Raw genomic sequence first — 22,997 nt, forward strand, 5'->3', positions numbered from 1 at the left:
TCCCTCTCTCTCTGCCCCTCCCCCGTTCATGCTCTGTCTCTCTCTGTCCCAAAAATAAATAAACGTTGAAAAAAAAATTTTTTTTTAAAAAAAGCGTAAGCTTCTCTGCATTGAAGTTCTTTCATGTTACATTTTATAGAGGAGTGTGGTTTTCTTGGAGATGTTCCCAATATACGATGTGAGTCTAGGTATCCTTTACTTACTAGAAGTGAATTTACCAGAACTGAAGAGTAGCTCATAAATTGATATGGTAACAATAAGGTGCATTTAACCCCCAGACCAACACTGTGCTTGGTTTCTCACATTTAATCTAGTGTTAATATTTTACACATCTTAAGCATATCTTGTTCCTTTTTTTTTTTTTTTAATTGTCTTAAACAAATCTGAGTTCCAATCCCTGGCTCTTTCTTTCCTGTGGATATTTCATTAAGCCTCCTAATCTCTATTAGCCTCAATCTTCTCATCTATTAAATGGGAGTAATAAAACCTTTCAGAGTTGTTGGAAGCTTATTGATAATGTACACAGAATATGTAACCCTGGACCAAATACCTATAGAAGACACTCAGTATATCATGGAGGCTAGAATTACATTTGTTACCCACAATCTGATAATGACTTTCAATAATGAGGACATTTCCAAAATCCAGCATTACCACTTTAATGTCATATTTCAGTTGATTAAATGAAATAAGCTTTCAGTAAATAAGTAATACTATTTAGGAGAGGGAAGACTTAATCCAGGGAAACAAATTATGTGTAAATCAAGACAAGGTGTTTGACAATTATAGGATATTCTTTGGAAATTGCAGCAAATCTTTCTGTGTTGTTTTATTTTTGCTAAATAAGAAGGATTTAAATCAATGTTTCATATTATGTGCTCACATCTATCTTTCAAGGATGCTTTTAAAATGTGTGTTCGTAATTGAAAATATATGGGGAAAGGCTCATTTAAGTTATTGAAGCAGGTATTTTTCTGCCTTTGTTTTGTTTTGTTTGGTTTGGTTTTTAGCAAATGATATCTCTATAATAATCCTTTGGCATTTGAACAGAGCTTTTGTAAATTATCTCAGTTAGTGATCACAACTTTGTGCCCAACCATTCCAATATACATTTGACAGATGAGAAGGGTAAGACCCTGAGAGGGCAACAGGCTTATGCAAGGAGAAAAAACAAGTTTATGACCTACATCCTCAAACTCCTAATTTAGTATTGTTTTCATTATTCCTTCAGGGAGATAAGGTTGGGAAAAGAAAATAAAAAGAGGTGAAAAACATAGAACTTTAAGGTCTTAATGATTAACACCAGAGTTCACTTTTTTAAAGTGAGAAGTCATCATTGTATCTTCTTGTTTTTAAAACATTCAGTGGTTCCTCTTTGTCTATTGCCAAGTTCAAAATTAGAAGGTATTTCTCTCATCTGTGATTCCCCACATAAATCCCAAACTCCAGCAAAACAAAACCATATCTTTTTATACCTCTGTGCCTTTCCTGTGGTTTCCTTTATATATATATATATATATATCCTTAACCCTCTTTCAATATCTATTATGTTTTTATTTCTGTTACACAATTAATTTACCAAATGTTTATATAATGTGCCAGGCACTGTTAGAAGTGCTCCACAAATATTAAGTCAGTTAATCCCCATGATAATTCCAGGAAATAAGTAATATTATCCCATTTTACAGATGATAAAACTGAGATATTTAAACTGCAGAAGAGAGTCAAGATTCCAGAATGAGGATTCTGGTTTCAAAGTGGGTACTCTGAACCATTACACCATGTCACATATGTACTTAGAATTTCACAACTGAAAAACTTACCACATTCAACTGAGACCAAGGTCTAAAAGGCATGCCACCAAAGGCCTCTGGGTTGTAGAATTCATTACCTTGTAAATGTACCATCAACTGGAACCTACTTATTATCTTTTTAGACTCAGAAATATGGTATTTTTCAGTAATCATAGCAAGAACAGATCCTTCTCTTGGAGGTGGACAATGACTTGGCCCATGAGATTAATGTTTCAAACTAGAATGCTAGTTTATTTATTAACTTACAATGAAAAATAGAACTATCACATGGACCAAAACACCCACGTCAGCATGACAAGCACACTCTGCCTCTCAGCAGTCCTAAGAAACCAGATCACTCTTGGCAAGTTGCTTGGTCAACATGGCATCCTAAGGAGGGGTATCCCTGGGATAAACAGAACATTCATTGGCATCAGCTAAGTTATCATGATGCATCAGTATTGTGATTGCAACAGCCTTGCCAATGGGACCTGGAGGACGTGAAACTCATAGGTCTTTTGCCTGGGACACTGCTTGGCTGGGCACCGACAACCATATATCTCCGTGATTCTCTTCTTTTCTAGGATTATAATGCCTGGCCAACCCTTCCTTTCCTTTCCCATGTTCTATTGTTAATGTGTGTTAATATTCTCAGTCTGGTCACAGCCAAGTCTTCAGGCCTGGGACCTTTCTATCTCTTTAAGACAGGCTTAGTGCAATTGTATTTTCAGATGCTATTTTCTTTTTGATGACATCTTCAAGACCTAACACAAATACTATCTAGCTTTTCCTACACTGAATTGTAACTACATGAGTGGTTTTATTAATACCAAAGACAAAGTTATAGCCATTCTTTTTTGTATTCCCAGAAGTAAACACATTGTGCAGCACATAACAGGAGCTCAGTGGTTGTTTCCTGAATAAACAAGTTAATGAGGAGGTAGAAAATCATCATGGTTAGGAGTGTAAGCTCTGAGACTGCATGGTCTGGTTTCAAATCTCAGCTCTATGACTTAACACTTGTGTGGTTTTGGCAAGTTACTCAAAGTCCCTGAGCTTCCGTTTTTCATCTTTAAAAAGAGTATAATTGTACCCTGCCTCCCACGGTTCCTGAAAAGATTAAATTAATACATATACCAAACTTAGAAATGTACCTGGAATTTCAAACTGTTAGTTATTAGTATAATAATTCTCTTAGCATTTTGTATTGTATTTTTACTCGTTTTGTAAAAAGTATGACATGTTGCAAAGGGCAGAGTACCACTTGTCCCTGTTTTAAGTGTCACCATTGAATATTTAATTAAAAATTGTTTTGTCACAGAAATTCAGTAAAATGGAAACTCCCATGTATTGCTAATGGGAGTAAGGAATGGTACAACTTTTATGGAATGCAATTTAGCAATATTTATCAAAAGTCTTATAAAAGTTCATTCCCTTTACTCCAGTAATTCCCCTTCTAGAAATTTATCTGTCCTACAGCCACGGTCAGAAACTTGGATAAAACTTTTTTTTTTTGTCAACGTTTATTTATTTTTTTTGGGACAGAGAGAGACAGAGCATGAACGGGGGAGGGGCAGAGAGAGAGGGAGACACAGAATCGGAAACAGGCTCCAGGCTCTGAGCCATCAGCCCAGAGCCTGACGCGGGGCTCGAACTCACGGACCGCGAGACCGTGACCTGGCTGAAGTCGGACGGTTAACCGACTGCGCCACCCAGGCGCCCCATGATAAAACTTTTATATAGACATAGTTTTTCACACCATCATTTATCAACCCCCTCATTGGAAATTACTTAAATGGCAAGTTATGAAAGAATGGTTATACAAATTACTTTATCTCATTTAACGGAATATTATGTAGCTCTCAAAACTGTATCTTTAAATTATTTCATAGTGTGGGAAAATGCTTCCCAAAAAGCTTAAGTGGGAAAAGAAAACCCAAACCACAAAATGGTATAGGTGACGTAATTTCTTCCACACTGAGAAGAAATCAGTAAGTCAAAATAACAGTGATTATCTTTAGATAAGGCAACTATGGGGGATTTCGTTTTTGTAATCTTTCTTTTCCAAAACCTCTCCAATGAGCGTGTATTTTAGAAGTAAAAATAATTCTTTAAGAACTATAAGTTTTAATGTCCTTAGATGTGTAATTTTAAGACATGTTGAATATTGTCTCATTTTTACCATGTTCCAGATCTAAGTTTTTTCAGTGAAATATCTCTTCAGTCTAATACCATAAATAATTAAGAAGACAGGATTCATTTTTCAGAAAATCTTGTATTAATATTTATTTGGTTAATAAGCACGAAGTATAAGTACTTATCTTGAAAAATTTTGAAGGAAAATGAATGCTTAGTTTCAGCTCTCATGGAGAAGTCAGTTTATATATACAACTTCTTGAGAACTGCTTTGTTTAGTATTGCTAGTAATTTCTATAAGAACATTGTCATTCAGAAGAAAAGAGACTCATACATTAGTATTAAGAGAAAATTGTTCTTGTGACAAAATAGTTTCAATTTTGAGCCTGTAGTAATGAGTAGTAATGAGTTTTTTCTTTTTTCTTTTTTTCCTCTTTTTTCTTCTTTTTTTTCTTCTTTTTTTTTTTCTTTTCTTTTCTTTTTTTTTTTTTTCTGTGTGTGTGTGTGACCTAGGAGCTGTGAGGGAAGAAATATCCGATATAGAACATGCAGTAATGTGGTAAGTACTGAGGTTCTGCTTCTGCAATTATGATCATGTATCATTTTAAGAACTGAATAATGCCAAGCAGTTTTATGTATTCTGAACAAGCAATCAATTAGTATTTCAAAGAGTTATTTTTCTCACACTATACTGATGATACAGCCTTTTAAAATACATACTTTTAATTCTCCTCAATATAAACTTTGAATCACCTGGCCAGATTATAACTAACTAGGCTGTTTCAAAACAGGGACTCTGTATTTCTATCTGCTTTCTGACGTTTCACATCTAAGTGTCTCAAAAACCAATAAGAGGAATGATAAAAGGGAAACCACTGGGGTCCTCATGAAATAAGTATTAGTTAAACGCAGATTTGACAGAGTCATTCATTCATTCATTCATTCATACAACAAAAACTGCTCAATGCCATCCTTGTATGAAGTACTACACTAGTACAAGGAAAAATAACATGTGGTCACTGTCTTAAAACATCTGTGATAAAGGACAAGATGCAGAGAGAGAACATAGTTGTGCATGTAACCACACTCTAGCACAAAGCATGACAAATGCTGCAAGAAAGGGATAAAGTTCTTTGTGGGTTAAAAATGGAGAGATATTTGAAGGGTCTTCAAGGAAAAAGTGATTTGAGATAGGGCTTAGAGAACTAGGAGGGCTGTGACTGGTCCACATGAGTGTGAGGAGGTGATAGTCCAAGCAGAGGGGACAAGATGGGCAACTTTGGATGCAGAAATGTTTAAGGTATGTTCCACATACGAATTTGGATAGGATCGTGGCTAGCATTATTGAAGAAAAGAATTGAAAGATATTTTGAGGGACGCCTGGGTGGCTCAGTCGGCTGAGCGTCCACCTTCAGCTCAGGTCATGATCTTGTGGTCTGTGAGTTCGAGTCCTGCATCAGGCTCTGTGCTGACAGCTCAGAGCCCAGAGCCTGCTTTGGATTCTGTGTCTCCCTCTCTCTCTCTTCCCCTCCCCCACTCATTCTCTGTCTCTCTTTATCAAAAATAAATAAACATTAAAAAATATTTTTAAAAAGATATTTTGATGTTACAACTTGAACAAATTTAAATGTTAGGGTTCCAAGCTTATATTAGTTCAGTGAGTAACAGGGGATCACTAGAGGCTTTGGAGCAAGAGTATGATATTGTAGTTTCTTTCACTTCAGAAAGATTAATTCTGTAGTGATATGAGAGATGCTCTGGAACAGGAAATGGATGGGGAACAAGAAGCAATCAGAGCTTAAACCAAAAGGAAATAGATGCAAGAGAGATCAAAATTAAGGTCACTTTGTAAGACCTAACAAGCAATTTAAATTAGAATGATAAGTTGGAGTGAGAATAAAGGAAACACAGAGGTGTGTGTATATTTGGAGTTCTTAAACTGGCCTATCCTCTGTTAGAGTAGCTCTTTCCTTACTAGCTACATGACTGGCTTTCCTTATTCTAATCTCAGCTCAAATGCCACCTCCTCAGAGTATTTTCCTTGACCAACTTATCTGATATGCTTGTCCCACTGCCCAATCCCATCTCTCACAACAGCCAATCTTGCTTCCTTTATAGCACTTTGACTTTCTTTGTAGCACTAATCTCTACCAAAATTTATCTTCTTCGATTACTTGTTTTTTTTTTTCTGTTTTCCCACTCTAGAATGTGGACTCCATGAGGATAGGAGCCTCTTTCATGTTGTTCCCTCCTTTATCCCTAGTGCCTGGAACTATTGACTCACACATATGAAGCACATGATGGAAATTTGCTTAATATGTAATGGATACCCAAGCTTCTGAAAAAATGGTGGATACCATTATCAAAATTAGGAATGTTGGGAGAAGGCTTGGGAGAGGGAAATGACAAATTTGATTTAGGGACACTATTGAGTTTGACATGCAGGCTGAACTTGTAGGTGGTATATTCAACTGTGCAATGAGGATTTGATCTCAGGAAAGAGATCAAAGCACAAGCCATAGAAACAGAAATAAGATGCATAAAATTTGAAGACTTGGAAGCAGTTCCTTAGGTATAATCATAAGAGGAGAGGAGCCTGAACTTTGGCGAATGTCTATATTCAGATAGAAAGAGAACTAGAGTGCCAGGTAAACCACAACAGGCACAGTGAGAGAAGTAGCAGAAGAAATAAAAATTCCTAAAGGTGTTCAGTAGGATAAATGTTGCCAACAGGTTGAAGACTGAAAAAACCCTGCTGAGGAACAGTTTCTATAGTGTACTAGGAACAAACAAAATCAAAATCACAGGGGGTAAAAAAAAGAGTATCAATGAGAAAATGGAGTTGATGGGTATAAGCTCTTCTTATTAAGTGTTCACAGAGGTATCTCATCATTTATGGATCCACATAAAGGTAGGTGGGTAGTTGGTTTGTTTTCAGTGAGTAAACCTTGAGAGATAAGTTGATCTAAAAGGAGAGATTGAGGGGCGCCTGGGTGGCTCAGTGGTTAAGCATCCGACTTCAGTTCAGGTCATGATCTCGCAGTTTGTGGGTTCGAGCCCCGCGTTGGGCTCTGTGCTTACAGCTCAGAGCCTGGAGCCTGCTTCAGGTTCTGTGTCTCCTTCCCACTCATGCTCTGTCTCTCTCTCTCTCTCAAAAACAAATAGTCATTAAAAAAATAAGTAAATAATAAAAGGAGAGATTGATTATGTGAGAAGGTAAGGGGATACTTGATGCCCCAGGTCCCAAAGGAGACAGTGGGTGACAAGAAGAGGAATCTTGGTGAAGGCAAAGGACATATGCTTCACTCTGAGAATATAGAAGCAAATAGAGAGAGGAAGTTTGAGGGTATAGAAAGATTTTGAAGAAGAGAAAACGTGAGACTGCTCCAGATGCACAGGCTCAAACTTCCCTTAGAGTTTTCTCCGTCACCTGCTGAAAGTGAAGAAGGTGAGTTGAACTTGAAGAAGTGAGCATGAAGGCCTACAACAGCCCCTAGGTAAATCAAGTGGAAGCCAGCAAAGCAAAATAAGGAATTGTTCAGGGGCAAGGAAGGGGCTCAGCTGAGGCCAAAAAGCTTGATGTGACAGAGAACAAGGTCAGAAGGATTTAGGACTTAGTCCAGTGGTATGGCGATGCATTGGGGCAGGAACAGAGAAAACTCACATTGGAGGTGACTCATGGCCAGAGTACTGATGAGATGGGTTGTGAGAGACCAAGATGAATGAAAAGTATATGTATTTTTAACACCCGACCAGGGAGAGTGCAGGGAACTAGAAGGCGTGATAATTGGGAGTAATTGTTAAGGGGAAAATTTTGCCTACTTCATTTCTCTTTCCACTGAGGACACTAGGTGCCACATAGTTCAACTGCTAATTGGTTAAAAGAATCAAATAGCTACAGTTGTTCAATTTTTAAAAACGGTATTGACAGAGTTTGTTTTATAAATGGTATAAAAAATGTTTAATGGAAATATACTTTAGCTCATTGATTTTCTTTGTCCCTTTTATTATCGTGATATCTTATACATCAGGGCTGTTTTTTAAATACCATAATGTTATTTAAGAATCTCCATAATGTCCATTCTGTTTCTTTATGGCTTTTAAAATCGTGGAAAGGATCCAAACTCTCCTAAGTAGATGAATGCCTAAAGCATCATGAGCAGATGTCTGCCTATCCTGTCCTTCAAGCTCTTCAGAAACAGCCCACAATCTCCCTGCTATCATTATGAGCACTTTCATGGACAGATGTAGGCTAAGACTCTGACCTAATATTATTTAAAACCCATAGCGTTACCAAAGCCAACTCTTTATAGCTTGTAGAATCAAACTGACATTGAATTTCTGTATGAGAATCTAAACTCTTCAAATCTTTGAAGCTTTTTTTTTTCTGACTTTTGGCCATGACAGAAGCAACATTGCCAAAAAAACAAACAAAAAGTCTCATAAGAATCTTTTCATAATCCCATCCCAATTTCTCAAACTAAGAAGTTCAGGGCAATTCAGTTAAATATTCCCCTTTTAAATACCTGTTTGGAAAAATTCTAGGGTTCCTTGTCCGGTAAGCCTCCAGGTCAACCCTTAATACCTGGCAGCTTCCTGGGGCTCTTCTGAACCACTTCTCCAAAGATTCACCCTCTTTTTCTATTTTTTGTAGGTGCTACATAGTTCTCTGGGTTCTTATTCTCCAACGCTGAGGAGGAGAAAATGTCTCCTCAGTTTTCTTAGCTTTCTGCATTGTCTGAAAAATCAGTTCACATGCTTTTAAGATGTTCTTGTTAATCACTCTGTAGACAGGGTGTATCAATAAAGAAAGTACCCATGATGTTCGCCTAGTTCTTTTAGTCACACGACCTTCTGTTACTATTTCTAGCTGGTTCAAGCAGACTATTTTCATTTCTAAGGATGTAGTGCATCCAACCTTTCCCATTTCACAGTCCAAGGGGGCAAGGCCCTCTCTCTCTCTGGAAGAAAAGACGAAGGATACTACTGGGGAAAAAAATAGGTGTGAATCCAAGTGGGTCATTTAGGTTTCAGATCTTCCCGGGGGGGGGGGGCCCTAATTTGCTGACTCAAATTAGCCCTCACATCTGAGCCCCTTGATCTTAACTAGGCATTTTAAACGGACTTTCAAAGTTAGACTAATACCGTGTTACTTATAAACTGTTTCTTTGTCACCATCCTTAATCTTAACAAGAGTTGACATTTAGGAGACAGTGACTACAATTAGCAATATAATAGGCCAAGGTGCCTGTGGTAGCTGGTGGTGCCCTTAAGTTCTTTTCTTTCTTTTTCTTTTTTTTTTTAAATTCAAGTTACTTAACATATGGTGTAGTATTGGTTTCAGGAATAAAATTTAGTGATTCATCATTTAGATAGAACACCCAGTGCTCATCCCACCGAGTGCCCTCCTTAATGCCCATCACCCATGTAGATTGTCTATCCCCCACCCAGAAATCCTGTTTGTTCTCTGTATTTAAGAATCTCTTATGGTTTGCCTCCCTCTCTGTTTTTATCTTATTTTCCTCACACTTGACTGTTGTTTAAAAAAACAAAAGTCCCTAAGACTAAAGTCAGGAGGCCACATTTCTATATCTCTTCTAGAACCCTCCCAGAGACGAGTGGGCAGAGATTTCTGTGCTAAGAGGTCACAGAAGGGCCATGTCTGATTTTCTCAACAGTGTGCACCCAGTGCCTAGCATGAAGTGTCCAACAACATGCTTCTGAAACTGTGTACCAGGAACAGGGCAAACTGACAGGGCTGCTGTGGGATTTTTCAAACATTCAAAGGCACCCTAGCAATACTTGATACCTGCTGGGCCCTATGCAAACTAGTAGGTCATGCTGTCTTCCTTTCTATGACATTTTGCCTTTGCAAAGTTGGAGACTAAGCCCCAAACCCAGTCCTCCTGAAGCTTTGATAAAAAAGCAAGTACCGAGAGAAAATCAATGTGGGACAGGAGATGAGGGTGGCATTGTCCAGTCAGATTTCATACTTTAAGAAGTTTTCCAATATTTAGTGAGTGCAAACTTACCATTAGTAAGTAAACCTGGTTGCTTATGAATAAAATAAAATCTAATTTTTCTTTCAAGTATGTGTATTGTTCTTTTCAAATAGCTGTTGTGAGGGTGCAAATACCTACTGAGTTGTGTGGACCTAACTGCTTAATCAATGGAAGTGTTAGGTATTCCTTTCGGCCTAGGGGTACCATAAAAAAAGTTTTGAGATATTAAAGGGGCTATGGGCAGATGAAGTTTAGCAACCCCTATCATGTGGTGGACATTCAACACTTAATGATGAATGAATGAATGACATCCTAAGTAAGGTGATATTTGAGCAGAACCTTTCAAGATGATAGGAATTTTTCCAGACTATAGTAAGAGACAGTGTTAGAAAAAATGGGAATGGAATTTATTCAGCAATTTCTGCTGTGACCTGCTGTGTACCAGGCACTTTTTCTAGGCACTGGGGTATCATAGCTACAGAGAAAGATAAGCCCCTGTTCTCATGAAGCTTATTCTCTAGCGAGAGAAAGCAGATGATAAACAAATAAAGAAAGAGAAGTGTGAGAGTTTCAATTAGTGAATGATTCTGAAGGAAATAAAGCAGGATAATGGCATAAAGAATGACGTCGGGGAAGTCGCTGCATATGGGGTGATCAAGAAATTCTCTCTGAGGTGACATGGGGGCCTTAGTCGTATGTGTGAAGGGAGAGGCATGAACTAGCCCAGCTTCTTTGAGGTCCTGGTAGGTCATTTTATGAAGTATGGTATGCGGTATGGTGCAGGGAAGGAGGTACTTATCTGTTCTGAGGAGTCTGAACTTACTCCTAAATGTTATTCTGTAAGGGGCACTCCTAGCCTCTCAGTAAGGGTGACAGGCATTGTTTGCAAAAGGACCAGAAGGCTGACAGACAGGTTGCTCTAATCACCCCCTTCTGTGCATTTCTCTTCTCCCAGACCCAGAGCCAGTCTCAGACTGAAGTATATGAAAGGCAGCAGAGGGTTTTCTTAACCTCAAGAACAAGTTTCTTAACTGAAAAAGAAGTTCTGAGGGAAAGAATGTTGGTTTCTTCTTAATAAATGTTCAGAATCCTCCCCCTACTACAGGGGGCTTCCGGAGAGCACGCTGGGTATCCAGAGTGGCTCTGCCCAAGGCTGACTAGACTCTATAGCACTGGACCTAAGAAATGTACTTCCTGCTGCATTCAATCCCGATTCCCTCCTTAATGACCCATCCAACTGAAAAGCAGGAATTTTCCTTGTGCTGTATCTTCCTTGAGAGAGAGAGAGAGAGAGCACTCTCATCTTAAACTCTGATAACACATGTCTCTTCCAAGTAACTTTATTAGGATTTCATCCGTAAGTTAATGTAACAAAATGGGGGCCAGCTTCTCCTATCCTTACCTGTTAGCCTTGTAATGACAGTCTCTGAGAGGCCATCAGGATGTGCGGCTAGGAGGAGGGGTGAGTGATTTAAAGGACACACTTCATTTTTCAATCCCATGGACACAAAGGACTCAAAATAGTAACATAGAGCAGAAAGAACATAAGCTTCTCAGAGTCCTGGCACTGCAGCTTAGTAGTTAGGTGCTTTTGAACAAAGTTCGGTAATCTCTGTTTTCTTACCTGTTAAAATACCCTTCTTATATACATCCAAAGAATGTTTGTTAATGCAATGTTTATGGTAGTTTAAAATTGGTAACAAATGGAGGGGGGCTGGTTAAATAAACTGTGATGTGTCCACACCACAGAGCACTAAACAGTTATGTAAAAGAGTAAGTCGAATCTGTAAGCACAAACCTGTAAAGTTTTTCCAAGACATTTTGAGTGTGAAAGAAACAAGTGTAGAGTAGTATCTTTAATATGATCTCAGTCAATTTTTAAAACCCCCCAAACTGAGAGCACCTGGGTGGCTCAATCGGTTCAGTGTCCGACTTTGGCTCAGGTCATGATCTCAAGCCCCGCATCAGGAGGTCTGCTCTCTCAGCGCAGAGTCTGCTTTGGATCCTCTGTCTCCCTCTCTCTCTGAACCTTCTCCACTTGTGCTCTCAATGTCTTTCAAAAATAAATAAACATTTTAAAACAAATAAGTAAAGGATTCTAATTAACAATTGTTTTTTTAAAAATAAATAAAAAAATAAAATAAAATAAAATAATTAAAAAAACAGACTGAGGTATGTCTGGGGTGTGGTATATCGCTGATCACAATTATTATGTAATGCAGAGAGAGATTTTGAGTACCTTAAGGGCTTTCCTTTTTTATTCTGTATACTTCCGTAGTAAGTTAGATGTGTTACAGGATGTATATTCTTCTATAACTGGCATCTATTTAAAAATATAAAAAAGAAAATGAGGTTGGGGTAAAATATTTCAAAAATCATTGAATATATATTTTATTGTCGAAACACTGAAAAAAATACCTCACAGAGTTTTTCTGAGGATTACATGGGGAAATATCTAAAAAGCAGTCAGCATGGTACCCAACTCAGTAATGTTGGCTCTGCCCTGCTTTAGTTCCTTTCCTCAACTCCCCCTTTCTGTGGCGAAGTACTCTTTCCAGGAGAATACACTATTTATAAAAGTAAAAATTAGATCACTTTAAATTCCTGAAGTTCGGCCTTACTGTGTGACATCATAAGGAAATTTTCTTGATTATTTTTCCAAGTAAACAGATTCCAGGTATTCTAGAACAAGAATATTAGCGCTCATCTCTGGCAGAACTGCAGATTTACAATTCTTCTTCCTTTGGATGACATATAGGAAAACAGACTTTCTATGTAATGCCCGTAGGCTGGACAGTTAGGTCTCTGGCAGCGGTGAAGCTTGGCTGTTCTTTGAACAAACAAATGTTTAGTTGGAATTGCTATATGTTCTCAGGAACATAACCCAGGGGACCAATCAATATCCCCCCTAACGAGTCTAACTTACCACAAAGATAGAATGAATGTAGAATGGCGACTTAACTACTTGTAAGGCTCTGTGTGTGTGTGTGTGTGTGTGTGTGTGTGTCCCTTTCAACATTGAGAAACACTGTTGCTGGAACAAAAGGATGTTCATTAGGGATCACATTTCCAGGAGCATCTTGATTTTCTTGACTCGGACCACAGTCCTTTCTATTTATGCAGAAATTAGTAACAAAGGAAAATAATTTTTAGGGGGCAAGAAGTGATAAGTGACTTTTATTGTTTCTCTGAGGATAGAGTCCCTGTCCAAACTCTGTCAGCACCAATGCTGACTAAACTTTGACCATCCAGCAGATGAATTAATCTCTAAGTGCAAGTATACAGCATGCCATGTGGATAACTGGAGGTTGATTTTGGTTCAAAACACATCATTTCCCTTTCAATAGTTAAACACTGAGCATTTAGGATAAATGGCTGAAAATATCTACAGCAATTACTCCGGGAAAAAAAAAAACCCTCATATTTTATGACTAACTGTTTTATCATTTGTGGCATAAAGAAATAAACATTTTTTTAATGATTCACAGATTCCTTCATTTGGTGGATCTGTCTGGTGGATATAGATCTCTCTGCAGTGCTTGCTGCCAGGCAGCTAGCCAATATTTTTTTTTGGATTTTTCCTCCCCAGTGGGTTGGGCCCTTCTGCTTTTCTTCTCCCCTAGGCCTTCTTTTGACTGCTGCACACATTTCTTTTCTTTTTAATGCTTTTTCTGACATGCCTTTATTGGACCCCTCTGAAGTCTCTCTACTTTTCCTTTCTCCTTAATGTGTCCTCTTGATGTGTTTCTTATCCTCTGCCTCAACTTTTTCCTCTCTGGGAGGAGCGTCATATGAACACGACCCCAGGGAGAGAGACATGGGCTGGCCGGCTCTGCTGTTGCTCACTTGGTGGTTGGACAAGCTCTTCAGACTTCTCACAGCCTCAGTTTCCTCAATCATGACGTAGAGTCACCACGTTCACTTCACAGTACTCTTTACAAGGATCAGAATCAGTAATGTAGGTACACGGAAGATGCTCAATGAATTTTAGTTCCTTCTGCCACCTGATATGACAAAGATAAGTAAGTTATGGTCTTCCAAAAGAACTCCATTCCCTAGGTAAGGATGATTTTGCCCTTGTCCCTAACTCAACATAATAGGAAGAACTCCAAACTGTTGAGTAAAATATAAAAGCTAATAAATTGTTACAACTAATTTCTGCTTATTGACATCCTTCTGGTATATTTAAGAGCCATAGGTGATTTGCCCCCGAAGTTGGTCAGAGTTAGTTTATTCTAAGCCAGCATCATCCCATGGAGACTGTCAGAGGAAGCATTGACAATACTTGTAAGTGGCCTTTGAGTGATATGAGCTGGCCTCCCTAAAGTCACACGTTCTAGTTCACACATGTGATGCTTTCTGATAAGAAATAAGTGTGCCTCAAACAACAGCTATGTTCTTTTCCTGTGGATTGATAGCTAAGTGTCAAGCGACTGCTTTCTTACGGCTGTTAGCATGAACTTGGTCAACCCAGAATTTGTTTACTTCGTTATCATCATATCATTTGCCATATTGAAACTCTCTGAGGAAAAAGTTCAGCTAGACCTTTTGCAGGTGTGTGTTTTGTTATTAATGCTACAGTATTGGCTTGATAGAGTTTTGAAGGGAAGATAAACCCTTCATTGATTCTCCTGATAAAGGGTATTAAAGAGTTATCTATCATTTCCTTTGAGTGTTGGGATTTATCAGACTAGAAAAGTGGTATGAGTCCCTCTCCCAGCTAGCTCTATGACCACGGGTAATGGTATATATGTGCTGCAATCTTTGTCAAAAATGACTAGTACACTGATCATATACCTCAAAGGGATCCTGACAAAGCAATAGATTTATAGAAGATTTGAATTAAAAGAAACTAGTTTGTTTGGGGTATCTGCCAGGTGCCAGGCCTAGTGCTAGTGACTAATTCAGTTCTCACAATCACCTTGAGAAGTATTACCCTGATTTTACAAATAAAGAAATCTGGATATTGAAAGAGATGAAATACTTTATTTAGTGGTGCTGCTAGGTTTGTATGATGCCAAAACCCATGCCCATCTCAGCATGACTCAAGAGGGTGCATCAATGACCTAGACTAATTCATGTAGCTAATAACAAAACTAAGACACAAAGAGATTAAGGCATAAGGAATTTTACGACATATGCGATATGGTTTAGGAAAAGAGATGTTCAAATAAGTTTACTGTAGCAATTTTATTCTTCAAGGCTACAAGTATATGAACTGCTGAGAATTTTAAGTGTGCGAATCAAATACAGCAGAAAAGGCAAATCCAAGTATCCTTGCTGAAAACATCCCAAATTGACTCTCCTTTGAGCTTCTCCTCCTGTCCAGAGAATATAAATTTCCTGAGTCAATACTTCTCAAACCTACTCTCTCAAGTCCTAGTTTCTGAATTACACAAAATGTATGCTGGCCTCTGGTGACCCAGATAGAAGCTTGAAGCAGAGATTTGACAGTGACTTTGAAAGAAATTACTGCTGTAGTTCTTCCCTTGGCACAGTGCCTTGTGGAATGAAACGAAACAAGCCGCCATGCATAGGTTGCTAACATGCAAATACTTGTCTATGCCCAGCCACTCTCCATGAGACTAGAAACGATAAGCAGCATCAGATCTTCCAATTACCACCAAGATGTGTTGAAACTCAGGCAACAGAAATTCTTATGCTTTTTCCTCTGAGGGATCACTCACAGACCTTTGTGCTGAGCTTTCTGAGCTAAGGCCATTATTTAATTAATCCACTTTCATACTGTATTGTACTTCCGGGAATCATTTCTTCATATGTTTTTCTTTGATTTTGAACATTCTCTTCCTTTTCAGAGGAAATTGTCAAATTTAAAGAGGTTGTCTTGAACGTTTGGCTATATTTTTTCTTTACAATCTTATGATGAGCAAAGCTATTCATGGCTCTTAGAGCATATTTAGCTTAGGCTTCAAATTCTGTTCAGAATCTTGAGTGGAATATGGTCATCACAGAAGGAAGGGTAAGGAGGCATTATGTGGTATTTTTGTGCCTTTGAATCTTCACCAAGCAAATGTGCTTCAGAGCCCATTCAACACCAATATCCTATAATGTACTGGTCTCCTCTTCCCAAGCAGTATATTCATTATGAAGACTCCTCCCCTCCCCCAACAGAAGATTTTAAATGATATAGCACTACATTTCAAAAAGTGTAATTTATTACTTTTTAATGTTTCTTTTTCTTCCTTTAAAATACTGCTGGGAATTATTTACTTTGAATTGTTATAGATCCTAGAAGCAACTTGGACAAACCTCTCAATCCCTATAGGATGGGAGTTTGGAAAACAATTTTTAGACAACTCTCTGTGGGGCCACCTTGACCTCGTTGCTGGGTGATGAAGGCTGAGCAGTCAAGTTGCTATGACTATCACCCCTGTGGCATCCAGAACAGCTCTTCCTTTACCTGTTTTATTGATTAGCACCCTGCATAAGATTCTTTTGAGGGAAAAGAGTTCTGCAACAAAATAAGAGTATGAAAACCCCTGCTTTATAATATCCCTCCTAAGAGGTCTTCTAGTTTCTGTCTGATTATTTCTACGGAAGAAAATTATCCATCTGACATAAATTTGTGTACAAGGCTAATTGCCAGGAGAGTGTCTCATAAACTGACATATACTTTAATTCAACAGATAGTTATTGACTGTGCAAGGCATTGTGCTGGGACCAAATGACAACAAAAAGATTTGTATAAGACAGTACTCCCAAATGTTTTGAAATTGGAGGCAAGAAGAAAAGACAAAAATCCAGATAGCTACAATCTCATGCAGAGTAAGAGAAGTTGTAAAAGAAAAGTGTAAGGAGATTCCTAAGAGAATTTCTGATCAATCTGTTCTTCCCTGTTTCCAAACAAGCAGCAATGTTGGGCAAATTATAAAATGTTGAAACCAATGACATAGCCAAGTTCAATAGCAAGATTAAAACATCCATGCACCAAAAATGGAGCATATAGGCAAGATGGTGATCAGTGCTGATGGCCACAGGCTTTTGGGCTCCATAACTAGAAGTAAGCAAAGATTAGCCCCAGCTCAATTCCTGTGGGATAACCAGAGCTAAATTTACTTGTACAGGAGAAAGAGTACTTCTTCCAGGTGGAGAACTTCATGTCAGAAGCCTGGATGGGGCTCTTTGTGTGGATGGAAGCTGATGTTTGCTTTGGTTTTAATGATGGTTTGCCTGGGATGAGAGCTTTATCTGAAACAGTGAGTCTAGAGGGGCTGGTGGAGATCATGGACTGAACCTACTAAATGACACTTGGGCTCGGTGACTAGATTTGCAATTTCCTTGTTATGGATTCAAACCCACAATTCCAGGGGCACTGGGGGGGGGCACCATCATTTAAGTGCCTGGCTCTTGATTTCGGCTCAGGTCATGATCTCATGGTTCATGAGTTTGAGCCCCACATTGGGCTCCATGCTGACAGCGCAGATTCTGCTTGGGATTCTCTCTCTCCCTCTTTCTCTGCCCCTCCCCTGCTCATGCGCTCTCTAAATAAATAAATAAATAAATAAATAAATAAATAAAACTTAAAAAAATGTTTTTAAACACAAAAACAAAATTCCAGCATAGCAATCTGATTCTGAACTGGGGGCTGGGTGAAGCACGTGGAGATAATCACAAAACTATTAGAGCAGATGAGGACAAAGAGACACAAAGGAAAAGCAAAATCTTTCCATTAAAAATAAGTCTATTTGGGGCTCCTGGGTGGCTCGGTCAGTTAAGTATCCAACTTCAACTCAGATCATGATCTTGTGGTTTGTGAGTTCAAGCCCCATGTCGGGCTCTGTGCTGACAGCTCAGAGCCTGGAGCCTGCTTCAGATTCTGTGTCTCCCTCTCTCTCTGCCCCTCCCCTGCTCTTTCTTTCTCTCAAAAATAAATAAACATTCAAAAAATTAAAAACTAAGTCTACAAATAATAATCTCAAAACATTATAGAACTATACCAAAAAAAAAGTCAACAAAATTAATATTCACTCCAGATAAAATTTGGCAAATGAAACTGTTTGATAAAGACATTAAAATTGATACAGGCAATCCTCATTATTTGTAGATTCCAATAATTATGAATTCACCATTTCTCTAGAAAGTATCCCTGGTCACTTGCAGATATGTGCAGAGTGGCAAAAAACTTCAGTTGTCCAGCCAGCACATTCCCAGCTGAGGTGGTGCCTTCTTGTTTCAGCTCTCATACTATAAACAAGTGTCCTATTCACAACCTATGTAGTGCCAAGTTTTTCAGATTTTTGCGATTTTTAATGGTGATTTTTAAAACGGCCCTCAAACGTAGTGCTAAAATGCTGCCTGGTGTTTCTAAGCACAAGAAGGTTGTGATGTGCCTTATGGAGAAGATGCGTGTTACATAAGCTTCATTCAGTCATGAATTATAATGCTCTTGGCTGTAGGTTCAATGCTAATGAATCAATAGATATTAAATGAGGTATCTTTAGACAGAAACACATATAAAACAAGATTATGTATTGGTTGGTTAGCCAAAGTATGACCAGAGACTCATTGGAACTGTGAGCAATGATAGATAGTATTTTCTCTTGCAGTGTTTATGGTGACTTGGCAGAAAATAATCACCATGAATGAAGGGAATTGGCATTTTTTTATGTTTATTTATTTATTTTGAGAAAGCGAGAGAGCACAAGGGAGGTGAGGACAGAGAGACAGAGAGAGAGAGAGAATCCTAGGCAGGCTCTACACTGCCAGCAAGGGACCTGATGCGGGGCTCGATCCCACAAACCATGAGATCATGACCTGAGCAGCAACCAAGAGCCCGATGCTTAACTGACTGAGACACCCAGGTGCCCCGACTGTATGTGTTTAACAGAAACACACTGGGGGGCGCCTGGGTGGCTCAGTTGGTTAAACGTCTGACTTCTGCTCAGGTCATGATCTCAAGGTTGGTGAGTTTGAGCCCCGCGTGGGACTGTGTGCTGACAGCTAGCTCAGAGCCTGGAGCCTGTCTTTGGATTTTGTGTCTCCCCCTGTCTTTGTCCCTCCCCTGCTCGTGCTGTTCCTCTCTCTCTCTCTCTCTCAAAAATAAATAAAATATAAAAAATAATTTTAAATAAAAGAAACACATTGGGAAAAAAATAACCGTTGAAAATAAACAGTAAATGAGAGGGGGAACCAGGCAAAAATGAAGTAATATATTGATGAATAAAGATAATAAACTATTAGAAGTTTACAATAAAAGAATATTGTAATTGAAATAAAAATCTCCTTAAATGAGATAAATTCCATACTGGACCCAAAGAGAGAGCTAGTGAATTTGAAGATCACAGTTAGAAATTTACAGGGCACTTGGGTGGCTCAGTTGGTTAAGCATCTGACTCTTGATTTCTGCTCAGGTCATGATCTCACAGTTTGTGAGATTGAGCCCCATGTTGGAGCCTGCTTAGGATTCTTTCTCCCTCTCTCTCTGCCCCCCCCATTTGTTCTCTCTCTCTATCTCTCTCAAAATAAATAAATAAACTAAAAAAAAAAAGAAATTTTCTGAAAATACAGCTCAAAATTCCATATACCTGATATGACAGAGCCCTTAAGAGATATAGAACAATTAAAATGCTCACTCTCTACATACATGTAATAGGATCTTCCAAAAATGAGAATTGGGAAATGACATTTAGAATATTCCAGAAAGGAAAAAGGACAAGCGTCCTCAGACTAGAATTGCAACATAAGTGCTGAAGAGAAAAAATAAAATACATATGCACACATGTCCTGATCCAACATCAGAAGGATAATCTGACATTAAAGAAAAAGGGAAAATATGAAAAGCTATCAGAGAAAAAACAGATCACCCACAAAGGAATGAAACTTAGACTAATGGCAGAAACTTCTCCATCACATAGAGTCCAGAAGATAATGAGTTAATATCTTCAAAGTGCTAATGGAAAATAAGGGTCAGCGTAGAATTTGGGACCCTCAAACTATCAATCAAGAATATAGGCAGAAACCAAAATGTGTTCTGATATACAAAGACGAGAGAGTTCACTACCCACGGATTTTCACTAAAATAATTATTACAGGATGAATTTCAGAAAGAAAACAGTGGACTGTAGGAAAGCTGGGTATCCAAGAAAACAACGATGAGGCCAGAGGGGTGTGAGAGTGTGTGTGTATGTGCATATATGTTTTGTGACTAATATTCCTGGTTCTCCTTAATGAGCATATGGGAGTATTGAACTTTTCTAACCCCTTGAAATTAGACAAGACCATATGTATGAGTAGCTTGGGCCACTGAAATGTGAGTTGAAATGATGCACATTATTTTCAGGAAGAAGCAATAAAGGGTCAGTTTGAATAGTGTCCATGCTCTCTCTTCCCTTGTGGTAGTGACCAAGGAGGTCTTTGCTTCTCAAAGAGTGGTTTGGAGATCAGCAGCATCAACGTCAACTGGGCTCATGTGAGAACTGGAGAATCTCAGGTTCCATTCCAGATCTGCAGAATCAGAATCTTCATTGTAACGCGATTCTCAGATCATTCGTCTATATATTAAAATTTGAGAAGCACGGTTCTATTAGATAGTACATTCTATCTCAGTTTGAGTCACTGAGTTACCCCACAGATAACAGCTGCTAAAGAGAGTCAGAGATTCTGTGAGTATGAAATAAATCTTTGCTGCATTAAGCCGAATGGATTTTAGAGATTGTTTGCATTTTCAGAATCCCCTAACCTATCCTGACAGCTCTAGTCAAGGTGGTAGGCAGAATGGTCCCCCAGATATACCCATGCCCTAATCTTTGTAACTTGTGAATATGTATTATGTACATGGCAAAAGGAATTTGCCAAAGTAATTAATTAAGGGCACAGACCTTAAGACACAAAGAGTAGCCTAAATTATCCAGGCAGGCCTAATGTAATCATGTGATGCTTTAAAAGCAAAGAACTTTCCACAGCTGGAGGCAGAAAAGGTACGACGAAGTCAGAGAGACTGTCAGCCCAAGAAGGTTTTCGTGCACTATTACTGGCTCTGAAATGGAGGGGGGCCATGGTCAAGGACCAGAGAGAGACCTCTAAGAGCATGTCAACATCTAGCTGACAACTAGCAAGGAAAGAGGGACTTCTGTCTTACAACCCCAAAGAACTGAATTTGGCCAAAACCCCAATGAACTTGGAAGTGGATTCGTCTCCTGACGCCAAAAAGGAACTTAGCCTTTCCAATACCTTCCTTTTGGCCTTGAGAAAGAAACTCTAAGCCAGGGACCCCGTCAGCCATACTTGGACTTGTATCGTACAGAACTGTGAGATAATCAATTTGTGTTTTAAACATCTAAGTTTATGGCAATTTGTTAAGGTAGCAATATAAACTGAATGCAGTGGGTAAATCTAACTGGTGAGCACAACTTTGTTTTTATTTCATGTTTCTGTATTAACAGCATTTCAGTGTTTAGTATGTATTAAGATCTTTGTTGTATTTGAGAAGAGGATAAAAATAAAGTTAGATTTTTTTTACAAAATTTAAGTTGATTATTAAAAAATTTTAAATATCCATTAAAAGAATCAGAAGTGCAATCTATAAGTTCCAAACTAGCACAAGAAATACTAGAAAGTAAAGAGAATCTTGCCAACTTAATAGAAGTTAGAGAAGAAAGAAAAAGGTAATAAAGAAAAGCCATAGTAAGAAGAAAATACAAAATAAGACAGTGGTGGTTCAAACTTGACAAAGTAATGCCAAAGTTTTCTACAATGACTGTTTCAATTCTCATCCCCACAAGAATTATATAGGTTCTCTGGGTTCCATATCCTTGCCAATGCTTGATATTATATAACTTTAACTTTTGTCTAATCTTGTGGGCGAACTGCTGGAATATACCCAACTTAGTCACATATATTATATTTTTTGCGTACGTCTGGTTTGAATTTGCCAATATTTTGTTTAGGTTTTCTGCATGTATGTTTATGAGTAATTTTCCCTCATATGCAATCTTTATCTGGTTTTGATAAAATGAATTAGGAAGTGTTATCTCTTTTTTTAGTCTTTGTAAGAATTTATTTTAGATGATGATTGTTCCTTTCATGTCTAGTAAACTTTGTAAAGTTGCGAGCAAGATTTTTTTCTTTGTGGGAAGATTATTAATTACTGATTGAACATCTTTAAGGTGAATTGGAGCATAGTAGTTAAAAGAGTGAACTTTGGGGCCACACTGTCTATGTTCAGTCTCAACATTGAGTTATTAACTGTGTAACAGTCATTTAACCTCATGGTACCTCAGTCCTCTCAGCTGTAAAATGGGACACATAGGATTGTCATGCGGACTAAATGAGTTGATATATGTAACCTACATAGGATAATACTTGGTCCATAGTAAATACTTTGTAAACCTGTATTTTTATTGTTGTTACTTCTGTTTCTTCTTGAATATTTTTTCCTCTTGAATGATTTTTCCCTAAGACAAAATTTTCAAATTTATTGGCATAAAGCTGGTCATGCTTTTCTGTTACTATCTTTTTAACTCTAGGTGTACCTGCAACTGTCTCCCTTTTTGCATTTATAATAGTGGTTGAAATTCCTTTTTTCTTCATCTTATCATTTAATAAAGTTTTCAGAAGTTTATCTACTTTATTAGTCTTTTTAGGTAACCAATCTTTGGTTTTGTTGAGTCTATGGTTTCTGTATTTTCTGTTTCCTCGATCTTTGTTTTATTTGCACCTGTATCATTTGTATTTCATCTGCTTCCTTTGGATTTATTTTATTGTACTTTTCCTAATTCCTTAGGTGTGATGCTCAATGTAATAAGTTTCAGACTTTCTTGTTTCCCATATAACTATTCAACTAAACACTGCTTTGGTTGTTTCCCACAGTATGGTAAAGGGAATTTCATTATTAAGTTCTAGGTATTTACAACTTGAAGCAAAAATAATGGAAATTTGAAAATTATTTACCATCTACTAACTTCCAAATATATGGTGCTTTTTAAAAATATCTTTATTGGGACGCCTGGGTGGCGCAGTCGGTTAAGCGTCCGACTTCAGCCAGGTCACGATCTCGCGGTCCGTGAGTTCGAGCCCCGCGTCAGGCTCTGGGCTGATGGCTCAGAGC

General features: G+C 38.1%; 1 protein-coding gene across 9 annotated transcripts in view; it reads left to right on the forward strand.

Annotated features, from left to right (window-relative positions):
* Positions 1–22,997, forward strand: part of ADAMTSL1 (ADAMTS like 1) — an 885,520-nt gene that overhangs the window by 555,498 nt on the left and 307,025 nt on the right. For all 9 annotated transcript variants that reach the window (XM_040481343.1, XM_040481342.1, XM_040481344.1 and 6 more), the window contains one exon: positions 4,443–4,488. In XM_040481343.1, coding sequence (XP_040337277.1) covers positions 4,443–4,488 — 46 coding nt within the window. The remainder of the gene's footprint in view (positions 1–4,442; positions 4,489–22,997) is intronic.

Source organism: Herpailurus yagouaroundi, unplaced genomic scaffold (assembly GCF_014898765.1).
Source record: "Herpailurus yagouaroundi ecotype Mexico unplaced genomic scaffold, PumYag 160, whole genome shotgun sequence".
Lineage (NCBI taxonomy): Eukaryota > Metazoa > Chordata > Mammalia > Carnivora > Felidae > Herpailurus > Herpailurus yagouaroundi.